General features: G+C 31.5%; 1 protein-coding gene across 2 annotated transcripts; it reads left to right on the top strand.

The window, feature by feature from the left end:
• The first annotated feature begins 465 nt into the window (after positions 1-465).
• LOC116771910 (growth arrest-specific protein 1-like) lies at positions 466-13842 on the top strand. 2 transcript variants are annotated; one of them, XM_032663910.2, is made up of 3 exons: positions 466-707; positions 7859-8086; positions 11290-13842. In XM_032663910.2, exons 2-3 carry the CDS (start codon positions 7862-7864, stop codon positions 11779-11781), a joined length of 717 nt encoding a protein of 238 aa, XP_032519801.2. In that variant the 5' UTR covers positions 466-707; positions 7859-7861; the 3' UTR covers positions 11782-13842. The 2 variants fall into 2 exon arrangements, with proteins under 2 accessions (XP_032519801.2, XP_061384095.1); XM_061528111.1 differs by lacking the exon at positions 466-707 and adding an exon at positions 5005-5227.
• The last annotated feature ends 11830 nt before the right edge of the window (positions 13843-25672 follow it).

The following is a 25672-nucleotide window of genomic DNA, read 5'->3' on the forward strand; positions in this document are numbered from 1 at the left end:
ATCAACGCAATTTTAAAATAAACCGTTTTTCATATACTATATAGACCGGCCGGCGAACAAAAAACGTGCTCCGACGAACGTCTCCATAATGACTTTCTCAGGAACTAGTTACAATAACTTTATCATAAGAATTAAACTTGATTATATTAATGGCTATGTATAATTTCTGCTTTTTATAAATTTTATAATAATTATTTAAATATAATTGAATATAGTATGAACGTAATCGATTAGTGATAAAAATTTATTGATAATTGATATAAATATATTAAGAAATTAGAGAATTATATATTTTTTTATATTTAAATATGGACGTTTACGTTTGGTATTGTTTGAACACAAGATGTTAATAACAAAACAACCTCCGAAGTAAATAAAAACAAGACAACTCAATTCCATCCAGAGCTTTATCCCGCGGTGGAGGGGCGCCGTTCGAGCTGTCATCTGTGTACGCGGCGGACGACGATGTGTTCACAGCTCAATCGAAAGCGCGCGTGCGGCTGTGTTGTACGTGCAAAGGATTCCCGCTAGCATCGGAATTATCAATAAAACAAATGATCACAGTGAATTATATAGGATTATAGATGCGAAACAATTCAGTGATGTTTAGTTTGTGACTAGAACAGTGATATATTTGGGATCGTAAAGTTTTTTAAACTTTTCACCGAACATAAGCCATGTGACTACGAAGAAACGCCGAAGTAGAAGTACGTACTTTTATTTTATTTATAACAAACTTCTATTGTTTATAAATAGACTTTCTAAAAATATTATGATAACAAATATCAGAATTAACAATGAGATTTTTTTACTGTTATCAAATAGTGTGAAGGCCAGGACAACAGTGGGTTACTGAAACAATTTTACGGATACGTACAAAATCAAAGCCCTTTCCTAAAAGGAAGCTTTGTTTAGTGAGCAAAAAATAATAGTAATCTTCAATGTCATTTGACAATGTTATGTTTTTTTTTTTTATAATGTTTTACGATCTTCAAATATAAAATATAGTTTTCATAAATTACTCAACACGGAGAAGAACATTTTGTGCGAGATTTTTTGAATTATAGGATTCATTTTTTTTCTTTAATATATCTGATTCTTCCAAAGAGATCTTAATGAAATGACACGCGTTACAAATGTCTTCATTTTGTAAACAGTAACTTATATGTAAAATGTGTTACTATTGTTCTCACTTCTACCTCGTCCTTAACTGTAATGAAAACGTGAGTTGAAATAATGAGATGGACTAATAAGTTGTTGACGTAGATAGTAGTATTATATATAAACGAACTTAGTGGACTTAGTTTTTTATTTTTCGCTCATCCTATATTATTTCACCTCATTTATTCCATCCCATTCCGAAGTCTATACATGTAAAGGGGATTTTAGCAATCTACATTGTGAAATTTTATAAGAATCTGTAATTTTGTTTAACATTAATATTATTTTTATACCACGAATCCCTCGGTATCAAAGGCCGGCCTCTAATAGGTAAAAAAATATAAGAAAATCACATCTCGTCTGCCCGTGATCACGGTTGCTAAAAAGTAACCGAAACGTTGGGAATATGTAGATTTAACAAAAAATAAAGCACGCTTAGTATATCCGAAAAATATTAGTTTTATTAAAATAAATATTAGAAATATCGTTAAGACGTTACAACTTCATAAGTGTATAAGAATCTTGCACGGAAATTATTGTTAGTTAAATATAAAGTATCAAAAATAATTCTGTTTATATTTTATCTGATCTTTTAATGGCGGCGAGGTAATTGAACAAAAGGACTGATTGGTTAATGATAATATTATATTGTAGTGTATACAGCGGAGGCACGCACATGCAATAACACAACCTGTGATTGATTTATGGTGCGTTGTTGTCCATAATAAGTCCGTTCAGACTACTCAAGTACCTGTAGTGACGTTCAACACGCTCTACATAGACCGTAGTTTGTTGTTGGATTGCTTTCGATTCTACTTCGTAAAGACAGACGTGAACGGAACCCTAACAACGGGTTTGTATTAACTTAACACGGACAGTTTGAAAGTTTTTTTAATTTATAACACGTACGTGCTATCAACGTATCCGTTGATTTATGAACGAAAACGTTGTAACCGTTGGTGTTTTGGTTGACGATACAGTTTGCGTTAAAGGTGCTTTTCGGTAAATATTTTAATCAGAAGTAATAGCAGTATTTATCAAGATTCAATCATATGTACATTAATAAGAATTCGAAATATTATTTTATATTAAATTATATATTTATTTTGCCTTGAATATCAAAGCATGAGTAATTAAATTATAATTCTATGTAATGTTGAAATGGCTGGAGATTATTAATTATATAGTAGTAGATAGTTTTAACAACAGTTACGTTATTAATTGACTAATCTAAAAAAATCGGAAAGTTGCTGTAAATTCCCGTTTACAATCTATGGATAAACCTAATCGAGCAATTCGTCGTTATTAAATTCAACATAATAAATGCATTTTATAAAAGAACTTTTAAAACAGTAAATTTAACTACTACACGAACAAGTACCTATTACTTTATTATAGTACTCATTTACACAGAAAGAATTCAAAAGCTGTAACATTGTTAAAATAATTAACATTACTAACAAATATAAGTAGAGAATTTCGAAATTTTAAACTGTTACGTAGAGAACTCGGACCGGAAAATTATGTAAATATTGACCAAGTCACCACAGAGTAACTAAACTGGGACATTTAAACGCTAATTCCGTAGCCTTTTTTTCTACTCCATAATTTTATTTCGGTACAGAAATCGGATAACTTAAGAGCACACGATGTGTGTAATCTATGTTTACTCAATTAACTATGCACGTCCTCAATGGTATTAAGTTACTTGACGTGCCCTGTCTACAAAACTAGTCTCTTCTGAAGTACTCTGGTCCGAGAGGAAGTTTGTACAAGCTTCATATTTGATAACGTCACCAAGTTGGAACAATAGTTGTACGTTGAGGATATAATAATGTTTTGACTTTGACAGCTGTCAATGATACGTGACAGGAAAACGTGATTTGTTTTTTTTTTTTATAAATCCTAGAGTCAAGTTTATGATTTCCATTCTCATGGCTAACACCATTAATTCAGAGGTGACAAAACCGATTATATTTGGAATGTTTTCATTTTCGTCACGTGTTAATGCGTCGGTTTGTAGAATGTTCAGGTAATCGTTGTACAATTGTTCGCTTTTCATTTTAATGTTATTTATCATCCATAAACAGGGTTTCATTTTATATTATTTCATAAGGGATACAGATATTACTTTATGTTACGCTTGACAAAAAAATTGGATTAACATATTAAATTAAATGTAATTTGTACGTCATGAATAAAAAAATATAATTATATGGGTGCATTTAAAAACGCTTGTATGTAAAAAATAACATAATATAATTACTAACCACCGTGAAATTTGCAGCTGTTTCCCACATGTGATTTTGAAACTTGTGATTTATGAGGGTCGCCCTAACTCCGGCCCACGTCAAATGTCATACGACTTTATAATAATTAACGTATGTACGTTTTTCTTAACGAGACGCTTTCTTAGAAGTTGGCTGTATAAAAAAGATTGAGACAAAGGAGTTTTATTTTATTTTGTTTCCTTATAAAATAATTAAGACATTAAATATTAATGTCTCGTTAATAGAAGATTTCTGAAGAAAATACTTATCACCCTGACCCATGTACTGTCAATGAACTTTCTATTTGTAACTGTTTTTTACTATCACATTAATATTAATGTATATTTTTACCTATTCTTATTTATAACATATAGACGACTTCTTGCTGGTGTTAGACAAATTTGCATCATTTTGTTACGAGTCGTGTCTTCCGCTTTGACACGATTTCAATAATTGCTACCTACATCCCGTGCATGTTCCAAACAAAAAAATATTTCTTTTGTAACATAAATTTTAAGAATACTTCATAGAGTACGAGACTGAGATGTATCTATTAATTGATAAATAAAATCACATACTAATCATGACTCCTTTTTCGTCTCGAATTTAACGAACTATTTGAATTCGTATTTTTATTGTAGATTTTTCTAATTGTAAAAAAAAAAAATATTTCAGCTAATTCCAGTTTAAGTAATCTGAGTTTCTTGAGAAATTTAATATCCCACAACCGCCCGCATATTCCCACTTAGCACTTCTAAACAACGCCTCTTCATTTCTAAGACTGATAGGGATTTTTTTTTATCTCGAGGGTGTCTGTTACAGTTCTCTTGTAAGCGGAGTTGTAGTGCATTGATAAATTGGTGTTGAGTTGCCTTGCAGTTGGTAATTCCGTGAATAATCTTACATTCCGCCTGCTCCGCGGCCTATTAATACTCGGAAATTCACTGCTAAAGAAATACTATAGCTATTTCGGTTGTCATAAAGTCGTGATGTATTTAGAAGCTAAGGTATTAGAATGTTCAGCTTGATTCAATTTTTACCACGGATTAAACAAAGTTAGTAACTATTATATAGATTTTCTGGTATTATAATCTGCAAATGTTAATTAATTCTATAGTAAACCTGAATATATTATATCTATCTATACATCGTTTCTGATTTAATTATTACCTACGTTTAAAACTATAATGTGTGTAAATTTATGAATAAAAGCTGTGAACGCTCCGTGTGTCCAACTCGGAGTTAGTATACTGAGATGAACAGGCTATATACATTAATTGTTCGATATTATTCGTTCATTCATTCATTCGTTACTATTAAGATGTAATTATCTTTTAAAATAAATATCATTTAATAGACCTTTTCATGTTTTAAAGTCTAATGTGTGATTTTGAATTAGATCAAATTTGTGCCGTTAAAAAGAAATAAAATTAAAATTAATATCTGTATACTGGTCATTAAGAAAACATGTTATGGCGCGGAATTCATTCATTTATCATTTATCAAACAATACGCAATGCAGATTCAGCTAGAGATAAATTGTGTCTCGTCTTAAATGTAATTATACACTTGTGTGATATAGTTGATTTATGTCTTATATATTTTAATCATTTATATAATTGTTAAGCAACAGTGGTCTATATATTATTTTTGCTGCAATAGATAAAAGATAAAACGTGGCCTGAATTAAACGAGATAGTGCTAACAATTGCAGATTAAAAGATAACAACTAATGAACTTGAAGACATGTTGTGGATAGTCCGTACTGGTTTTGGACGGTTGCGAGATAACTAACGGTGAAGTATTTTTTTTTTATATAATGAATACGACACAATCAATAGTTTACGGTCGTACAGCCAATATTGACTGTCGAAATTTCGCGACTCTTATCTGCAGGGTACATTCATTATTTTGTTATCAGCGGCCGCTACAAAGCAGTGGACACGTCGTTTATCATACGATACAGGCTTTTAATCAACATGTATTAGGTATTTATCACTTGTTTTGATAATAACGTAACCTAACCCAGTCGCCTTTCGTTAACATAATTATTAAACGACAACTCGCGGCTTTTTTATATAAAATTGCTATTTATATTTTGAATGAAAATGTTCATGTCACAATGATGTTTATCTAAGTCTACTTTATAAGTACATCCAGCGATGCTATTTTATCCAAAAAGTTTGGTAACACTTACAAACTATTCACGTTTATAATCTTTAATATTTTTCCATCTCTTAGATGTCGATACTGTTTTATTAGTAGAAGCAAAAGAATAGCAAAATAATTATATAATTCTTGTTTCTAGTTATACTAACGTATAGATAAAAATAAACGGATCTTTGGCGCTGTTAAGTTATATCTGATTCTGAAACTAGTTTTGCTACCTGACGTTCCTTATATTGTTTGTTGAATCAATTGTCGCTTAACGACACACTATAATGAGGCGAGCGAGTACATGAATTGTTTGCTTTACTGTTTAACGGTCGACGTCAGTAGAAGCAAACACGGCGTCACTGATCTTAGGTGTTCTGAATTATTTTACAAAATAACATCAAAGCGATATTATTTACATAGATAATAAAACATCGTTTTTGAATTTATCTTTGTGATATTATTTAGTTATAATATTAATATATATTGATGTGTGCATGTTTTTGGGAGCGATACGATGGGCTTTTCACACTTACACGCTAACCGTCCGCCATTTGTGTGTAGATATGTCGCGGGGAAGGCACGATCTTCATAGATAGTGTTTAAATGCTCGGGTCACGGTAACGTTTTAGGAATGTCTCTTACAGATTTCTTTGAAGTTTGAAGATATGCTGGTCACGATTATTAACAGTGGAACTGTTGAAACTTAAATAAACTTACTTGAAATATTCAATTATCAACGATAACAGCTACCGTGGCGTCTATAGTTGTATGGTCCTTATTTCTAAGCCGTGAAGGCTTTTTAGTTGCTAGCAATTGTTATTGTAATGTAACACTTGGAAGCGAGTTTGACATCTTAAGTTGTCACTTCATTTTATTTTGCCATCGCTCACTTCATCGGACGACGACCCACAGTTTTGGTCGCAAGGGTTGTCCGTGGAATATTTTTTGTCAAAATTTTGTTATAACTAAGATGATATAATAATATTATTGAGATAGTCACAATAGTTTTGTCTCATTCAGTGAACAATCGGGTCGTAATTAGTAATAATTTAAAATAATTAAAATATTGACATACATTATTACGTTATAATGATGTCCAATACATCTCTATAATTAAATTACTGTGAGGAAACTTAGCCAATATTAATAATAAGTTATTAGTTGTTTCATTTGGTTAGTCGAGAGTCAACCCTTGGTGGTGATCAACGTGTAAGTTAGTAGCCAGCGTTGAATCTACGTGACGGGATTCCGTTTGTTTAGACGCTCGCAGCTTCCGAGAAGGCTTCACTCGAGGATTACCATCTCATGTAATATGTTTACCTTCTGTGATATCGAGATTAGACCATTTTGGTAAACCATACACCATTATGGGTTGCTTAAGAGTTACAACTGTGAGTGTTGCCAGATATGTAAAATGGCTACATCACAAATTTATGTTCCTACAAAAAGTTTTTATTTAATAAAAAAAATATAAAACTAATCGTACCGTGTGCATTTTTGGTATGTTTTTATTAAAAATGAAAGATTCTATATGGTTCCTATATTATATTTTCCCCTTTCAAACGAATTAAATATTATAATTGATTGCTTGAAATTTACATTTATATATAAAATAATATTTTGTATGTGTATCTTTAGTATCTCCTTTACGATTTATGTCCGCGTTATCATATAAATGATTGCCCATAGTCTATTAATAGTATAATGTAAAAATTATGAAAATTTATTGATGTATTAACAATGTACAAAAGTTTGGTGAATAAGGTCAAATATCAAAAATAATATTTACACAAATCCTTTTTTCATTTGGTGATTAAGTTAGTGTTTTTTTTTTTAATATAGTCACAAAGATATGAATAAAGTTCTTAATCCACAACATATGAAGCATGTAAGAAGGTTGTCTAATTGACTGTGTAATTGAAACTTTCCACCCAGATTCATACGAGCTGTTTGTTGCAACATTACGTTTTGATTATGAACCGAACTTACACACAGATCGTTTGAAGTTTCGCGGAACTGTGATTCTACATACTAAGGGTCTTACAATACTTTTAGTATAATAAAACATAATTGCTATATATCAAACTTATGTACAAAATAGTTTATTAAGAATGAAAAATCTTCCGATACTTCAATTTATCTACATTTATAATTATTATAACGGTTTAGGATAAACCCACTGATAACTAAAATGAAAGCGAATAATATCTTTCTAAAGATTATATGAAATGTGCGACAGTTTCATTAATCATGAGTACATTTGTTCGCAGGTTATGTGGTGGTTAGTGGTGGTGCTGTCTCTGTCGCTGGTGGAGGGGACGCCGTGTGAGGAGGCTCGCATGCGGTGCGCCTACCGTACAGGCTGTGGCGCTGCCTTGAACAACTACGTGTATCTGTGCAACGAGGTGCTGTCCAAACCGACGTCCATGTGCCCTAAAGCATGCGAACACGCCCTCATAGCTCTGACATCCACCGAGGAAGGGAAGGAATTGATGAATGTAAGCCCTGCTTCATTAATAACTATGCTACTATTCATTGATAGTCGTGTCACAGATACGATTATATCAGTTAGTGATTTCAATATAATTTTCTGAACGTGTATATAAAAATTTTACAGTTGATATTATTATGTCAAATAGTTTAATTACTGACATTATTCTATATTTTTAATATTTAAAATAAGCATCTGCGGAATCAGACTAATGTGGATATATTTTTCATTCGAAACTTTTATGTCCATTGATTTGAGAGGTCCCACTATCGATGGCATGAATATTAACGTATTAGACGGAGGAATGATTTAATATTTTTTTTTATTTTAATTTTATTATATTTTTCATACAGGCACGCACACGTAGACGCACACACACACGCACACGTACACGCACACACACACATACACATATATATATACATAAATGTGTGTGTGTGTTCAAATAATAATAATTATTAATATCGAATCGCTAATTTGAAGGCCGTATCTTGGTAGAGGTTTAACGTAATTAAAATTTATAAGAGAGATGAGTAATATAATCCATATAATAGGTATTGCACGAACATAGTTTTGAACGAAAGAATTATCACATATTACGAAAGCAACATATTATTTTCATTTGTGTTTACAGCCAGAGTCATTGATATGACCTACATATATCTCTATATATAATACAACATAATTCTACTGTACGTGTGTTACTGAGCTCCTCCTAATAGGCTGGACCGATTCAAATTAAATTTTAGATATGCATTTGTTTAACTCCCGTGATGGTTTAGATTCATAAGTCAGCCCGGCCTTGGTTATTCGAAATGAAAAGGCTTTCAAAATGATAAAATGACCTTAAGTATCTATTGTCTCAATACACTTTATACATATTCCATTGAGCTCTGATGTTCTCGCAGACATAGTCGCTGGCAAAAACTAGTGTGTATGTATAATAATTTAATTTATGCTATGGCTTGATATACATGCATTTCATTATAATTATCAGTTGCAATAACATCTACGGATGACATGAAAGCATAGATTATTTAAGAAGAAAATTTATATTTTTATTTTTATCTGTCAGTTGGAAAATACTCTTTGAACATATTCGTGTACGTCACGATTATGTTACTTCATATAAAGAAAGATGATAAACTCCGAGACATAATTTTGGGTCAGATTCATCAAAACCTAATCGGGACACAAAGGTCGGCAAAAAGTCAAATGTGTTGTGAAAAAAAAATATGTTAAGAAAGTCAAAGGACAAGTTGATTACACGATATCGAACTTTTATCGTAAACAATAACAGAGACGTCAAAATAATTACAATAATCATAAAAAATATACATCGTTAAGTTTATAAACTGTGGAACAAAGGTTATGTTTGCTTCAATAATTTTTCATCATGACTTGTTTGAGCTCATCAATTGAGAAGACCAGATTGTCATGAGCCGTAATTTGCTTCAGTTCCCTCAATTGTTCTTATTGTTATTTGTTTTATATGGGGCACTGGAGGTCTATTTATATCGGCGTGGTTTTGTACAGACGCCCGCAATAAAATCTAATTTAGACGTCAGATTTGTCGGACACAACGCATCGCCATCTACCGAGGGCTAAGGTTAATGACCTTTCAATGCCTCTTAATATTGTTACAGATAAAGTACCATTTTTGATTGATTAAAGCTATGAAATCTTCTAGAATTCTTTTATGTTTTATGCTTTAGATGTTACAAATTTATTTTATGTTCTTTTATGGAGCAAACTATGTTGGTTTAAGAAAATTGTCAATTTTATTGTATGCAAATAAGCAAAGAGCCGTTTACTGATATACATATTATAAAATATATGTGTACTTAGCAATGTCAGTGTTGCAATATGTTATTTTTTTTTAATATTTATAAAATTTTCAACAATTCAACAACGAGCACAAAAGTATACAGTTTTTTAATTGTAATTTATCTTTTATTTTTCTTTCCTTTAATTTTTTTTACAAATAACTAAATAGTAGTTTTTATGCAAATCATATATTTAAAGACAGTCGACTTAACAATGTATTTTCTTAATGCAGGTTTGGAATTGAAAAAAAAAATATTCTTCGCTTAATGAACTGGCATAAAAAAATAAACAATATGATAATAATACTCATTTTATGTTAGTAAATAAATCATTTATATTATAAGAAGCAGGTGGACATTGTTATAATGTTTGAATTACGTAACTTTACATCTATCTGTCTGTCTGTCTGAACCGCAGGCCACCGATAGACGAACAGTAACTGTATTGCTATAAAAACGAATTTATAACCTCATTAATGTTACCATTTTTACATTTTCAGTAAAATTATAAATTAAATTATAATAAATGCTATTAAACTCCGCTGGCTGTTTGCGATCGAATGATTTTTTCTTTGAACTATAAGTGTACGAGATTGAGTTATTAACATAATGGTACCGTATCCAAATAGATTGTTCCCGGTGAGGTTTTTAGGAAACGCTGGCATTATCTCGAACCGGTCAAGTTGATTATGTCGTTGTAACAGCGTAAATATGTCGGTTGAGCAATGTATCGAAATGCGGCCGCATACAGCCTTGAGATTTGACGTCTTGATCGGGACCTACCGCAGCGCACGCAGGTGTTGCCGCCAACAAAAAATATAGCGTAAGACGGGTACTGCTATTTTATTTATCTGTGCCATCGCAATACCGCGACATAAATCCACATTTAATTAAACGTCCGAGTTATATGTTAATTAGTTTCATGAGGATGTCTGATTTTTTTATCGTATTTTGCATCTGTTCTGAAATATATTCGACACGGTTATAGGACAGCCTTTTTTTCCGGTTAAAAAGCTCGTTTGAATTCGTCATATCCGACATAATCCGATCTGAATGTTGAAGTGGGTTTCGTTACGACATACTTTCTGACATAAAGTTGTGTAGACCACAAATAAACATTTTTAATAGATTCCATATTATATAGATGTATAAAATTACACACGTTCTAAAAATCACACGTCGAGTCGACTTATTCTGTCGGATTATATCTGGAGTCGTAAAGATTTTATGCGCTCAGACTTTTTTTATGATAATATATTTACTCTTCCTGATATATTTTAATATGACTATAAACATGCTAATTTAAATAATTCACTTCTGTGGATTCTAACGTGATATGATTGAAAAAAGCGTATGTGTGCTTATACTTGTATTTTTGTTACAGTGCCAATGTGAGGACGAGTATTGTGGGGAGGCGAAGCAGAGGATAGAGGTTTGTCGTCCCCAGGTGTTGAGCGGAGCTGCTAATGCTACAAACTCCTGCAGACTCTCTCAACTCATCTGTCTAGCAGACGCCCAGTGTGCCACCGCCTTAGATTACTACAACCAGCTATGCCGCTCAGTGTACCGGGGCAGGAAATGCTCTAATAAATGCCTAAACTCCATAGAAATTCTGAGAAAGCAAGAGAAAGCCGCCGCCTTAACTGTCTGTCGGTGCGACGGAAACGAAGACTATGATTGTCCAAGGATGCAGAACAATTTGGCCAGGCTGTGCTTCCACAAACATTTGAAGAACCACACTAAAAATCACGAGAGAGGATACGAGGAGAAACATAGGAAACATCACCACCAAGTCGTAGCGTCTGCCGCCGTGACCATTCCATTAGCAAAAATATTAGTTGTAATAAGTCAGACATTGCGTGTAGCTTACACGTGACCACAGACTTCGACGTCTACCTCTTGCTTCTGTTATAAGTTTGTAAATAAAATGTATATATGAAAAACAGTTATAGAAATATGTATAGGATATAATGTAAGAGGATTACAAGGGCTAAGTATGATGTAGTTATAATATTGGGAGACGGAATAGATTACGGTCGATGGGACTTCGAAATTCGAATAAGGAACGCTCTAGCCGCCCACTGGCGCATGCGCGGGCGTTGCTATAAATACAGCGGCGCCGGTGGTCCGGTGACAAATGCGGGGTTGTTCCCGTCGCGACGCCACGCCGATTGATCTAAACTCTAAACACACAAACATCTAACGCTCGTTCTAACAAGAGATAGATGAAAAATATACCATCTCTGTCAAACTCATTCAGTCAGAAGAGAATGCGATCAATGGTAGACGAGGAAGTGGTTATATCGAGTAGCTAATTCCGGGCGTCACTAATCGTTTCTCAGTTGTGTCGGACTTAAAGTTTTGAGGTAACCGTACATATTATTAAACATCCTTTTTAATACCTATAAAGGAAATAAATCAAGGTAATTCTCATATACAACTTTTGACTCAAATTCTTATCCATTAAGTATACGAGTCTACTGACTAAAAAGGTGATATAAGTAAGTTCATAGTTCATACACACAACTGGTATTGAGATGAAGGACCTAATCAGAAATCATAACAGAATTCTTAATTTAAATCGTAAAATACTAGAGTTGTCTGTTTTGATATACAAAGAAGTCACGTTTTAGACGTTTTAAGCTGAGACGTCGACTTAAATGGGGAATTTAATTTATATCTTCCATGAAATATACAAGTCGTGATATGTCCATGAGGAGTCAATCGTAGAGCAATAGTGGTCTTACGTTACGCCCTGGCTTGTAATGAAGAGGCTTAAAACCGGTTCTATAGGGGCATCCCATAACACTCCAATACTGAAGACAGTCTATGTATAACATATTCTATTTACGAACAAAGAATTTTCATCGTTTTATATAGAATAAATTGATTTTATTCGAAGTATACAAACTTTGCTATGATAAATTAAGGCCAATTTAAAAGTTTGACTTCGTGCGTCGAAGACAGTAATTGGATAATTTTCTTCTAATACATCAGTCTATTAATTTTAATTACTATATTTTTTATAACTCGAAATCATATGTATACACTCAACTTTTTTTTTTAATATCAATAAGCAATAATCCTAATTCTTGAATACCTCGTGCAAGTGTTGCCAGTTTCGTATTTATGGTACTTTATTATTTTTACAAATAAACTTCATTCGTATATATAATATGCATTACACGGATCCGCAAACTAATGTTTCATCGCCCGAAGCATGACTTTAATGCATTATGCAATAAGCATGCTAAAGAGACCGTCTTATGAGAATACGAATGCAGCGCGGTACATTTTATGTATGAATCTTTACTTCCCGGTGTAGTTATTTAGTTTTGAAGTAGTTCTTGATGACGTTTTTTCTTAATATACAAGTTTTAACTTAAAATTGATAAATAATTTCAAGTATATAGCAGATATTATTTGGCCTCAAATTATATTATTCTCAAAAAAAAAAAAATTGACGGAATTATCATATTATGTTAATGAATAGTTGTAGATTTTTTTTTTAAATATTCTTTTTCCTTTTTGGTGTACGTGTGTTTTTTTGTTTGTATCAAGTAATTTTACGAATTAGCCCAGTTTAAGAGTGTGTATGATAAATAAGTATTGTGTTAAGTTTATGTTTAATTATGGACGTACTTCATTTACGTACATAAAATTCCTAATACAAATATGTACTGTATTAGTAATTTTATATATATTAAACTAAAATTATTTAACTGGAATTTATTAACCACAGTTTACCAAAGTGAGATTATTAGAATAGTTCATACATGTAAATGACTATCGATGCTATCATTTAATTTGTACGTACAAAGTATTTTAGATTTATATTATTTATTTAATTAATTATAAATAGCATATAAGTTTTGTTGGATTTTGTTTCGTTGCGATTGTATTTATTTTTTACGATAATAAAATAAACTTTACTGTTTTTTTTTTATATTATTTCATTTACATATCCATTTCGTCAAACAAAAGTCCGTTCACCAACATCCTATTGTCTTGAAACATATTTTTTTTTTTCGTACAGTTCTTAAGAAAAATAAACTCACATTTTCAGTTGGTAATTATATATTTTACACTAATAACTATTCTAGAACATTTTAATTTTGAACACAGAGATAGAATAAAACTTGTTTTCGTAATTTATGAAATGACTATAATTTTATGTATTATGTCTATTTTAATATCATTTATTGGTTCATTACTCTGGCTGAATGTCTAAAGCTTCGTCCCCACATTTTTTTTTAAATGAAAAACTTTTATAAAGAGTTCTGCTAAATGTGAAATATTCAAGTGATTATATTGTTTAGTTTTCTCATTCTAATTGGTATGTTACGTACGCGCTACATATTATAAAATAAATGAACATCGCCGGGGTAACATCGTTGTATAGATAAAATATCATATAACAAGTGACGCCGCTGACTCCGCGGAACCAACACCATGCCGTGTGAACCAGAAGATTCCTGAGACCTCACAAGCTATGGAATGGCATTGCTATCCTAACATCGGGGCAATCATGTAGTCCTAGGTATAGGTTATAAGTTTTAATGTGTTATTTTTTATTATAATATACATATAAGTATGTTTCGTAGTTTTCCTGGAACCTCCGGTTGCCACCTTATATAATTGGCGCAGTCGGTAGGATTTCCGACGTTAGTTAGATTTAGGATTTTCTAAAATCGAAGACCGTCTAACTGACGAAGCTTTCAAGCCTTATCGGAAGTTCAGAACATTATGGAATAGGGATGGCTGCTGGAGCTCGTCACACATCGACCTAGGAAGACTACGACTACAATTAAGTAAGTACACCAGAATCGCTCTTGTGTTACTTCTTTCCTTATTCATAAGATCCTCTATTCCTTTAAAATTGCTTCGAGCAAATTTAAGGTACATAATAGTATATAAGTAAATGAAAAATGCTATATTTTAAAAAAATTAAAGATAAATGAACTTTTCCTTTTGATTTTATCCTTTTTTTAAATAAAACTTTTTTATTCTCATAAAATGAATAGATTATTAAGCATGGTTATGTTTAAATAAAACTTTTTATCCTATACCTACTCGTGTCATATTGCCTTTTCCTCTAAATTATCCTATTAATTAATTCTCCTAAGTAACCACAAAAGCATTCGGTGTAATAGCGGCAGAAAGCCCGAAGTTTTAATAATAAAGTCTTCTATGGCCAATCTGATAAATTAAAACCTTGAAAAAAAAAAGGAACTAAGAATCTGGATCCATGGAACACTGCGACAACATTTTACTCTGTGGAAAATGGTTGCCGATCTGCGGGTGGAGGTGTTACGTACGCGCTACATATTATAAAATAAATGAACATCGCCGGGGTAACATCGTTGTATAGATAAAATATCATATAACAAGTGACGCCGCTGACTCCGCGGAACCAACACCATGCCGTGTGAACCAGAAGATTCCTGAGACCTCACAAGCTATGGAATGGCATTGCTATCCTAACATCGGGGCAATCATGTAGTCCTAGGTATAGGTTATAAGTTTTAATGTGTTATTTTTTATTATAATATACATATAAGTATGTTTCGTAGTTTTCCTGGAACCTCCGGTTGCCACCTTATATAATTGGTACATAAATATTATCAATTGTATTTACAAATATGTAAAATAATTTATATTTAGGAGGAATATAACAATTATATATCTTTTGTTGGCACTGCCGTTGTTGCGTCATTTCAAATAATATCGATAAATTCAACAATATGGGTCTAGGTTTGTAACTAACAGAATTAAAATAAAACTAATATTTTCGTATGTACTAAGCGTTTTTTTTTATCTGCAAATTCCGACGTTTCGGTTACTTTGCAGCAACCGTGAGGGCGCATTTTCATTGGTCGATAAGGCCCGCATTCGGGGTGCGGGAGATTTCTGTAACGCATGCCATAGGGCCCGCAAAGAGTTTATCGTTTTCACTGGTCGTCAGAGCCCGCATACGGGGTGCGGGTGATTTCTATAACGCATGCGAATTCCGTTATTCCGGAATGCGGATATCACCCGCACACGTTTAATCGACCGAGTTATCGACCAGTGGATTTCATTGGTTGTTAGCTCGCATGCGGGTACTCCCCGCAATCGGGCTAACTACCGACTTATCGACCAATGAAAATGCGCCCTGATCACGGGTATTCTAATGTCGTTTGCCGTCGCAGTACATCCGAAAATATTAGTTTCATTTAAATGAATACTTCAAAAACTCTTACATATCATTATGGGAGAACCAATTTTATAATGTAAAAGTGAAGAAACTATTTGATAATATTTTTATTTTTATAGTTAAGCATAAGTAACTGGTTGCCTTTATTTATCAAAACGATAAAATATTTTATAATTAATCATTAATATAATAACTCGTTTTATGATTTGAAATATCAAAAGTTAAGAATAAATTACAAGTCGAATTTTAAAGCGACAGTTGACAGTTTGTAATTTTTTACACCATCCTTTCCAAGAACTCTGTTTCTGAACGGAGTTCCTAGACTTGATATTTTATTTTCGCATCATCGTTGTTAAAAGCTTTTTGTATTCAAAATTATGAGCCCGCCAAACTTATTCACGTGTTTTGTATGTTATACATATACAAATACAATATCTAGACGACAAAGAAGTAAGTGGCTACTTGAATTAAAAAAACAATATATCTTGCTATTTGTTGCATGGAGATATTTGCATTGCATATGTACATATATGTAAAAAAAAAAAAAAAATTGTCCTTGTCGCATACGATGTTTTTACGAAAGTACTTATCCATGGTATTCATTTAAAGTAGTTTTTTGTCACCTGAGTCGAAACAATCTATATCCGTTCTCACAGATACCGAATGCCGTTTTGCCAAATTCATCACGTACGTATTTTTGTGTGTACGGAGTGGAATACACTTAACTTGGGTCAGCATTCCTGTAGGGTCATCAACCATTATGAACTGCTTGTATCATGATTTAGCACTTGTCTCTCAAGAACTTCAATGGGGAATATCCTGAGGAGCGGCATCCGTTTTGCGATAGTCGTGTGAAAAATTTTATGAAAACTAGCCTTCTGTTTTAAAATATTTTTTTATATTTTTTTCTACATATGTATTTACAAAACCCAGAACAAAATTGTTATTCAAACAAAGCACATCTGATTTCTCTATTATTTTCATTGTTATATTGAATTCGTCTATTATCGTTTACAGCTCTTTATAAACTGTCCAAGATATATAAACCTGTTTAAAAATTAAGTTTATGACGTATGCTCTTCCGTTCTAACTCTAAATTCTCGTGTTATTTATTTCAATGTTTTATGATAAATTTGAAATATTAGAAATTATTGAAATTGAAATTTATGTTTAAAATTAATATTTGATATATTTTCATCATTAAAGAAATCGCAATCTAGGCAACATGGTCTAAGATCTTAGCCTGTGCAAAAGGCATAATTAAAAAAAAAAAGAAATCGCAAACAGCTGATTTAAAATTTAAAACTGTAATAAAACAGTACTCTCGTTTTTGTAAGCACCATTCCAGCTAGCCTTCAGTCTGCCATTAACGAAGCAGTCATTAGCGGACCACAGAGCTTGTAGCACGACATCCACGCCCCTCAAACAATGTCTTAATACAATACTCGAGATTCATGCCGAGCCTGCTTATATACGTATAGTATGCATTCAAATTTATCGATAAGATTTACAGCTTTATTTGAATGAGCTCAGTAATAAATTATCACAATGTGGTAAATATTATTTAAGTTATATAATTAAATATTCAAAACTAGTTTTTTTTGCGACTTCTTCAAATTGTTTCCTGATTACTGTGGCTACATAAAACCTAACAAAAAAAAAATTGAATTCATTATTAGCATGCCTTTTTTGCCTTCATTTGTATAAATATAAATAGTCATAGAACTATAATCCATCACGTAGTGAGAGTAATTTCCGCATTAAGTGCGGTATATCAAAGCAATACTACAATACCTTTTTTACTGCTTCCCGTCTATATGCAAATTGCAGCCAAGTTTAGCGTACGACGATGTCGTAAATTGTACCAAGATTAAGTAGTCACAATGCACACAACAAAAAGAAAACATTGGTTATTGTAAAGCAATCATGTATAATAAAATATTATTTAATTTAATCACGACAAAGTTATTTTAGTTTTGTTGGATTACGTTTTTTTTTTGTCGCCAACGTTTTATCGCTGTAAGCGTATTTTCTCATAGCCAACCGACTTTGTATAGTTACTTAATAGCTCAATTAAATTCATCGTTTAATTGATGCTTAGTACGACTGTGTTATTATGATGCGCTTTAAAACACGTTCTCATTATTACACTTCATGAAGTATGATTTTATGACTTAGTATGTGTAAGAATTACTCACATATCTTTTGTTTGAAACTTGATTGGACATATATCAATTAAAACAATGTTATAAAATGTACCTTTAGATAAAATCGTCAGTTTTAATTTTTATTAAATCATCGAATATGGTATGATTTAATAATATTTCTATTACATCTAATTTATAACGGTGTTCTATTTTTAAAATTTTTGTTTCACATCTCGCATGATTTTTAATAAACATCGCCAAGGAGGTTTGTTTAAAAGTTTTTGTTTATAAGCTTGACGTCAATATGTTGCGTGTGTGTAACTGTCTGTAGCATCGTATCTCTTAAACAGATCGACCGATTTCGGTGCGTTATTTTATTGGAAAGCCAGTTTCTTTGCTGTGGTTCTTAAGTATGTTTAGCTAATATGTATAATGCCAGCAGTCTATGAGTATCAGATCTTCAAAAAATAAAGTAAGCCATTTTTGGCTTATTGTTTGATTAATTTCGACAATTAATGTAGTGAGTTTTTAAAAATAACAACATTTTGCTATTTACAGTTGTTAGCTTTGTATAATTATTATTCTATATTAAAATATAAATAACACATCGAAATAGAAAGTTACAGACAATCAATCAATTCAACGTATATGTGTAATTATTTTATAATTAGTTTGTTTTCAGGGTTATATACAGTTAAGACATATAAAGTATCAATAATATTTACGTCAAATACAAACTAGTTCATCGAACAAGAAAAACATCTTCATTATAAAATGCTATTACGATAGCTATGTATGGGAGAACGAAGTCTTTCGTAGATCGGTATTAGAAAATTAAAATCCGTTTTATGTAAAATACATCCAAATGAAATTTTTATAATCCAGAGGTTTATATTCATCGAGAACCACAGTTATGTTTACAAAGCAATTTAATTCCAATCGATCTGTAGAGTGATACAGATTCGAACATAGATAAAAGAGCAAATAAAATACGTACAAGAATTACGAGGAATCAAAGCAAATTTCTTTTATATTAAGCAAATAAAAAAACAAGCGATTTTCGTCAATAACAACTGTGGGTGGTCATCATTTTTACCGGCAAAGATCCGGGACGTTCATGATGATACCTCCAAACTATTATTATATAGTAAAGCCTCCGTGGCTGTTTCCTCATTGTTGGGTCATTTGGTGCACCGTGTGTGGTTGTCGCGGCGTACCGTGGAAATCAAGCCGAGAGACATGCAACATTACTAATATATAATCGTTTTTTAAGACTTTCTAGACAAATTATATTCAAATTTTTCTATTTTTCTAATAAAATTACCTTTTAATGACTCTGAATTCAGACTAACAAAAAGCTTTTAGATAATTTTTCATAGATTAAATGCTTTGCACATTGTGAACGATACAAATCTTGATGTGTATGTTTGTTTTTGTGTGTTTATTATATTCTTATCTTCTAAACCTTATACATACACTATAATAGAGGGATGTCCTGCCCCGTCCAGCGATCTTCACGTGTACATAATTTTATGATAATTACTTGCACGGTAACTCAACATCTTAATGTTTCTACATATCGGGTGCAGCCAGCTGAGAAACAAGTTATTTAATATATACAAATCTTTATAATAATCTTTATTACATTTTATTATTTCACAATACAGGTTTTATTCAGTCATTAATTTGACAACTCAATACAACGAATGAGCACTAAAAACTAAATTGAAATTTTAAGAACTCATTAGTCGAAGTACCGCTCAGTATATTTTTATACAATTTGCCAACGGTTCATAACATCGTATTAAATGTTATTTTAAAGTTCATTGAACCTCGCGCCGGCTACCGGTCCACTGTGGTATTGTTAAATGGCTATTAGTATTGAATTTCTCAGCCTTAGTCGAGATTAGTTGACTGTAATCTTTAAACCGGTCGTAATTAGTTAGTTTCATAGCGTCCAGTGGTTTGTTGTCACACTAAGCCTTATTTTTGTCTGTGGTCGGAACTCGGAGTGCTTTATAAGAACAAACTTCTTAAGTCTCAAGTATTATCCAAATAACAAAGGATTACTTAAGGTTCTTTGAATACAGATAAATGGAGGTGAGCTTTAAATTTGTCCAGTACTCGATGTCACTGTTTTTTTGTATATTTTACAAAATATTTTAGCGAAACTACTCTTTGTAGTTGGAGATTAACTAGCATGCTTTTTTATTGTGGACGTTTGTGACACAGGTAGGTAGCTATGTTATATAGACTAGTACTTCTGAATCAGGTTACCCTTAGCAGCAGAAAGTTATATCATCGAAATGTCAACTTTTCTTACTTATGAAAAGACTATCTGATATCCGCGACTTCGTTCGTTTTATTTGATTAATTAACGAAGTTTTCAAATGTGCAGAAAGAACAACCCTTTAGATAGTATCGTTAGCTATTTTTTTCCTAAACACTCAAATAATTCTTTATTGTATAAACTAATATAAATATACTTAATATTTTTGAGGTAACGGACAACAACGCTTTATGATAATTTGTCGCAAATCATCATCAATTATTACTTTAAAATAAAAGCCATTCACGAAGGCTGTATTTAAATCTAATTACTTATTTATATTCACGAGCCATCTCGAACATTCATTCTATGGTTCCTGATAGAGTCGTTACAGCTTATGAATAGACATGGTATAAATCAATGTGTTTTTATAAAGCGTCATCGGCCCATCGGCACATCAAAGCTCAGCGCCTCGCCACGTAGCCGATAGAGTTCGGTAGAGTCGATAGAGAGACTATTTTTAATGAATTTAGAATATCTTCATCTGTATTTAAGAACAGATTCCTTAGAAATCTTAATGAGTCTTTGAAGTCGTTTGAAATGTTGTAATTCTTTATTCTCGATTAAAACTATGGTTTTCAATTTTTTTTTCCTCGTTTTAAGCATGTACGATAGTTTAGTCGACATTTCGGTTATTTAGTAATATATTTTCTATTATGTACTATATTTTATAAATTTACTTTTATGACCCAATTAAGCAAAGAAATTTAATGTCTAATTTTATTTGCTTTTGTACAGAATACAAATGAGTGTTTATTTTATTACAAAATAAAAATAAAAAATAATAATATTTTTTAACAGCCGTCCCCAAAGGCCAAAGTGTTGCGGCACATCAAAGGCCTTTTATAGCGCCGAAAGCCGTGAAGGCTTCATTAACGATATTACCATGTTGTTATTTCAGATATTCAATGGTGATGTATGTTAATATATAAATAATTTAGTTTTAGTTAAGACGTATCATTAATTTGGTGCATGTTCCGCATGTTTTGATGCAAACAGAATTTTGTTCATACACATATATAAATACATATATGTATATATTAATTAGAGTTGCGTTAAAAATTAAATAATATTTTTATTTCTTTACGTTTCAAGTGATTGGCAGAATGTTTTGTGCATTCAGACGCGGGAGAAAGTTGCAGTTATTGAATTGTTTTGAAATTAATTCCCTTGCAATAGAACTTGAATTTACAACGGTTTATATCTAAATAATAATGAAGTAAGCTCTCTATATATAATATAGTTATTTTTATATGAATAACAAAACATTAGTCCATTTAATAGTTACATTATCAGCGCATAGTTTGCCGGGAGCTTCGCATGTGAAAGCGGCCGGCTGAATACACGAACGCGCCTCGCCGCCGCCGATAGAGTCATTATCTTACATTATTGATCACGTGTTCCCAAATTATACATATATTTTACTTATTAAATCCATATATATTTTACATATTATCCAAACTTACTAACGATTAATAAAGTAGATATTAATATATATATATATTTAGAATTTTCTTTCTTCCGACAGATCTCGTTTATGAAATTAAAATAAATATTTTTTTTAAAATACCACAAATTAAGTCGAAACATGGGAAATGAATTGATAATAACAAAATGTATAATATAATGACCAACTAAATATTTAATTGTGTTGTTAAATCTTAATATTAAAGAAATTTATTATTATTTTAAATTGTTCAATAAAAGCTATATAAATGTTTGAGAATCTCTGTGTTGTCTGATTAACTTGTCGGGAGCGAGCTCTCGGACCGAGTCTTCGAGTGTGTACCATTTTTTCTTTGTTACTGAGTAACATCCTTTCAATGAGTTGGCGACCTTTTTAATATAATACTATGTTAAGTTCTGGGCTTACGTTATTTTTATATGAATTTTAATAAATTTTAAAGGACCCTCAGAATAGAAATCGGTATCAAAAGTAGAAGATAACAATAAATGTAACAAAGAAAATATTTTTAACGAGTAGGATTTTCAAAATAATACAGAAAATTACTTATAAATGTTTGTAAAACTATTTAATAATACATTTCTTTCTATAAAGTACCTTTTCCTACCAATAAATTGCAGAATGTAATAATTTTGTCGATATACAACCTCATTTTTTAAGCTTATTAAAATACTCGATTTAAATTTCAAAAGAAATATAGTTATTATAATAACCTTCACACTCAAAATCCTCAGCAATTAAAATACAATGGTCTTACTGTCAATGGTGACACTGGGGTAAATTATGCTAAGACCATCCTGGATATACAGATTATATTAAAAGGCTCACAGAATTATTGTCCTTTTGGCTTCCAAAATAAGAATTACATTTGTTGGAACATTTCTCAAAGTAAATAAAGCGTGGGCAGTATTTACGCCCACGGATCAACACGTGGGCAGTAGGTACGCAGTACGCACGTGTCTGGATGAGGATTCTAGTGATCGTAGTTTGTGATGAATGATATAGTTGAGTATAAAAGACAATAAGGAAGTAATACTTATAATGTATGTATTTACATATGATGTTATAATTAAAGTCAAATTTAACAGCCGTATGTGAATTGCTAGTGGCCTTTAATTTGTAAACACTTTATAATAGATGTAAATGTCGTCAATGCATATAAATTTTTTACATATTTTTACAGACATTACAACTAATTTGAAGCCGACGAGCTCCGCCAACTTAAGGCCTGATATTTCTGAGAAAATATCCCCAACATTCTTTATATTCTTTTAGATAGTAAAATATTTTATACACTTCCTTTGTAATATGTAAATTTTTACTGTGTAGTGGATCCTTAACGAAAGATATGTAAATAAGAATATTTCAATTAAAGTGTTTTTTAGCAGTTCATTGGGTGTCTTCACTGTTATTGAATGATTGTGATTTGTGATTGAAGTTATATATTGTAACAAAGTTAGGTATTAACAATTAAAAAGTTAAATTAAAATATTCAAAATAAAAAATTATAACCTATGAATACATTTAAAACTTACGCTATATGTACATATTTATTGTATTCCAACACTTTTTATGGACTCCATAATTTAAATTTAAATCGTTTTGTTCAATTGAGATTTAAATAACTAAAGCCGAACCCCTATATATTCTTTTTAGATGTGAAACTTTAAGTTCATGCTTACAATTATTCCGTATTTTTTTTTTAATGGCATATATTTAAATCAATAAAAAATAAACAATAAGTCTAAAGAAATAGGATCTTTGGCTTTTGAGACGACTCAATCTCACTAGCAATTCACTGCAATCGAAAACACAAAATTTTTGAAGCCAGCTAAAATTCCAAACAACTGAATATGTACACCGAGAAGTCTTATGACTGAAATCCATGTTTATTTGAGATGTAATAACCTTTTTACTGGTTTAGTGCCGATAAATTTGTAGCGTGTCCCCCAAACAGGTTCTTGTTAGCGCGAATGGAGTTGTTATAGGTGACGGCCCTCGCCCGTTTTTGTTATTACACGCTCTTTTATCTGACGCCGTCCGCCGCTCCTCCAGATCACTGATAAGAGTCCTGTTTTTGTTTTTAATTTAATCCTGTTTCCGAACAGTTCGGAAAATTGAATTAATAAATAATAATAATTTTATATAATAATCAGAACCAATCCGATTTAGATGAGTTCTTTGATCGACATGACCTAAGACGTACGGAACAGAAATCTAGGTCTATATAGTGGTATTATGTTGTTGGCACACGAGATATTGACCACAAGCGAATAAGATTTTAATTACTTAAGCCAATAATTTCTTAGGCTTGTTTATCGCGAACATGCTCAATAAATAATAATGTTTTTTCTAAAGAATATTAATAATTCGAATTTCGATCTATTTAATACAGATGCTATAGACAATATATAAATATAGCATGATTCACTCCTAAGTTTATTTAAACTGTATTTATTTTTCCCGCTTTCGTTGGTAAGGATTCATTTTAATTAACGCCAATGACATGTTTATTGTTGTCCATATAACTATACAGCGTTCATTTGCTCTGCTCTTCAAACTTTAATCGCCTCTTGGCACTTTCAAATATCACCATAACCATAAAATATATTACTACAACTTAATTGCACCAATAAAAACAAAGTTATTATAAACTTCTTAATGCCAATGTCGGTTATACCAAAGAGGTTTGATATGTGGAATGATTTAGTATTAAACCTCAATCGATATTAGTAAAAACTTTTATAAGATAATTAAATGTAATCCAAAAAATATACTTGTATTTATACAAATATATATTAAGCATTAACCATTTCAAAATATTAATAATAAATAAAAAGTTATAAGGCGACACCTTAAATCGCTGGAAATACGTATGCTATATGTTTTTAAAAGTAATAAAGCAATATCCGAGCCCGCTGTGATATCGTAATGGTTTTACAGTACTAAATGAGAATAGTTTTTGCCAGCAGTCGTAAAGTCATGGCTCCAATCTTGTTCTTCCTTTGTTTGTGACGGAACAATCGAGCGCTGGTTTTCATAAGTTGTGTCGAGAAATTTTTTTAAGACTAACTAACTGTCTGTCACAATGTCTAGTTTTTTATTGTTCTTTAGATAATTGGATATTAAAACAATGAAGTTTTGTCTCAAAAACATTGGACAATTAATTTTAGCCCCATATGGTTACATAAATACACTCGAAATTATTGATGCAAATTATATTTGAATAGAATATAGCATACTAATACTAATCGTTTTTCAGGAATCATTCATTTCCACGTACTATTACTTTGTTATCTTGAAAAATCGATTTTAATAGTTAATTATTATAATCGGTTTCAATTCGTAGCTGTTACGTCGTAATAAGAAAACGTGCATTGAAGCGAAATATGTTTTTATATCGATTAAAGTACCTAGGATTTTTTACAGTCCAGTCTTGTTTGACACGATTAAAACAGTTGGAAGTTTTAGTATGGAATAATAATAACGTCAATGTTTCTGACGTTGCTCGCTGCACCATGAAAGCGGTTGTCAAGTCAGGTAGCGTTTGATATCAGACCGGATCTTATTGACCGTGATGATTGATTGGAGAGATGCATTGATTGATGCTGGACATGTTGTATCTTAATA

The sequence above is a fragment of the Danaus plexippus genome (genome assembly GCF_018135715.1).
Source record: "Danaus plexippus chromosome 16 unlocalized genomic scaffold, MEX_DaPlex mxdp_23, whole genome shotgun sequence".
NCBI lineage: Eukaryota > Metazoa > Arthropoda > Insecta > Lepidoptera > Nymphalidae > Danaus > Danaus plexippus.

Coding starts and splice junctions, on each gene's coding strand:
- LOC116771910 (XM_032663910.2), top strand. CDS start 7,862: ATGTGGTGGTTAGTGGTGGTGCTGTCTCTGTCGCTGGTGGAGGGGACG. Junction 8,087..11,289: donor AAGGGAAGGAATTGATGAAT/GTAAGCCCTGCT, acceptor TTTTTGTTACAG/TGCCAATGTGAGGACGAGTA.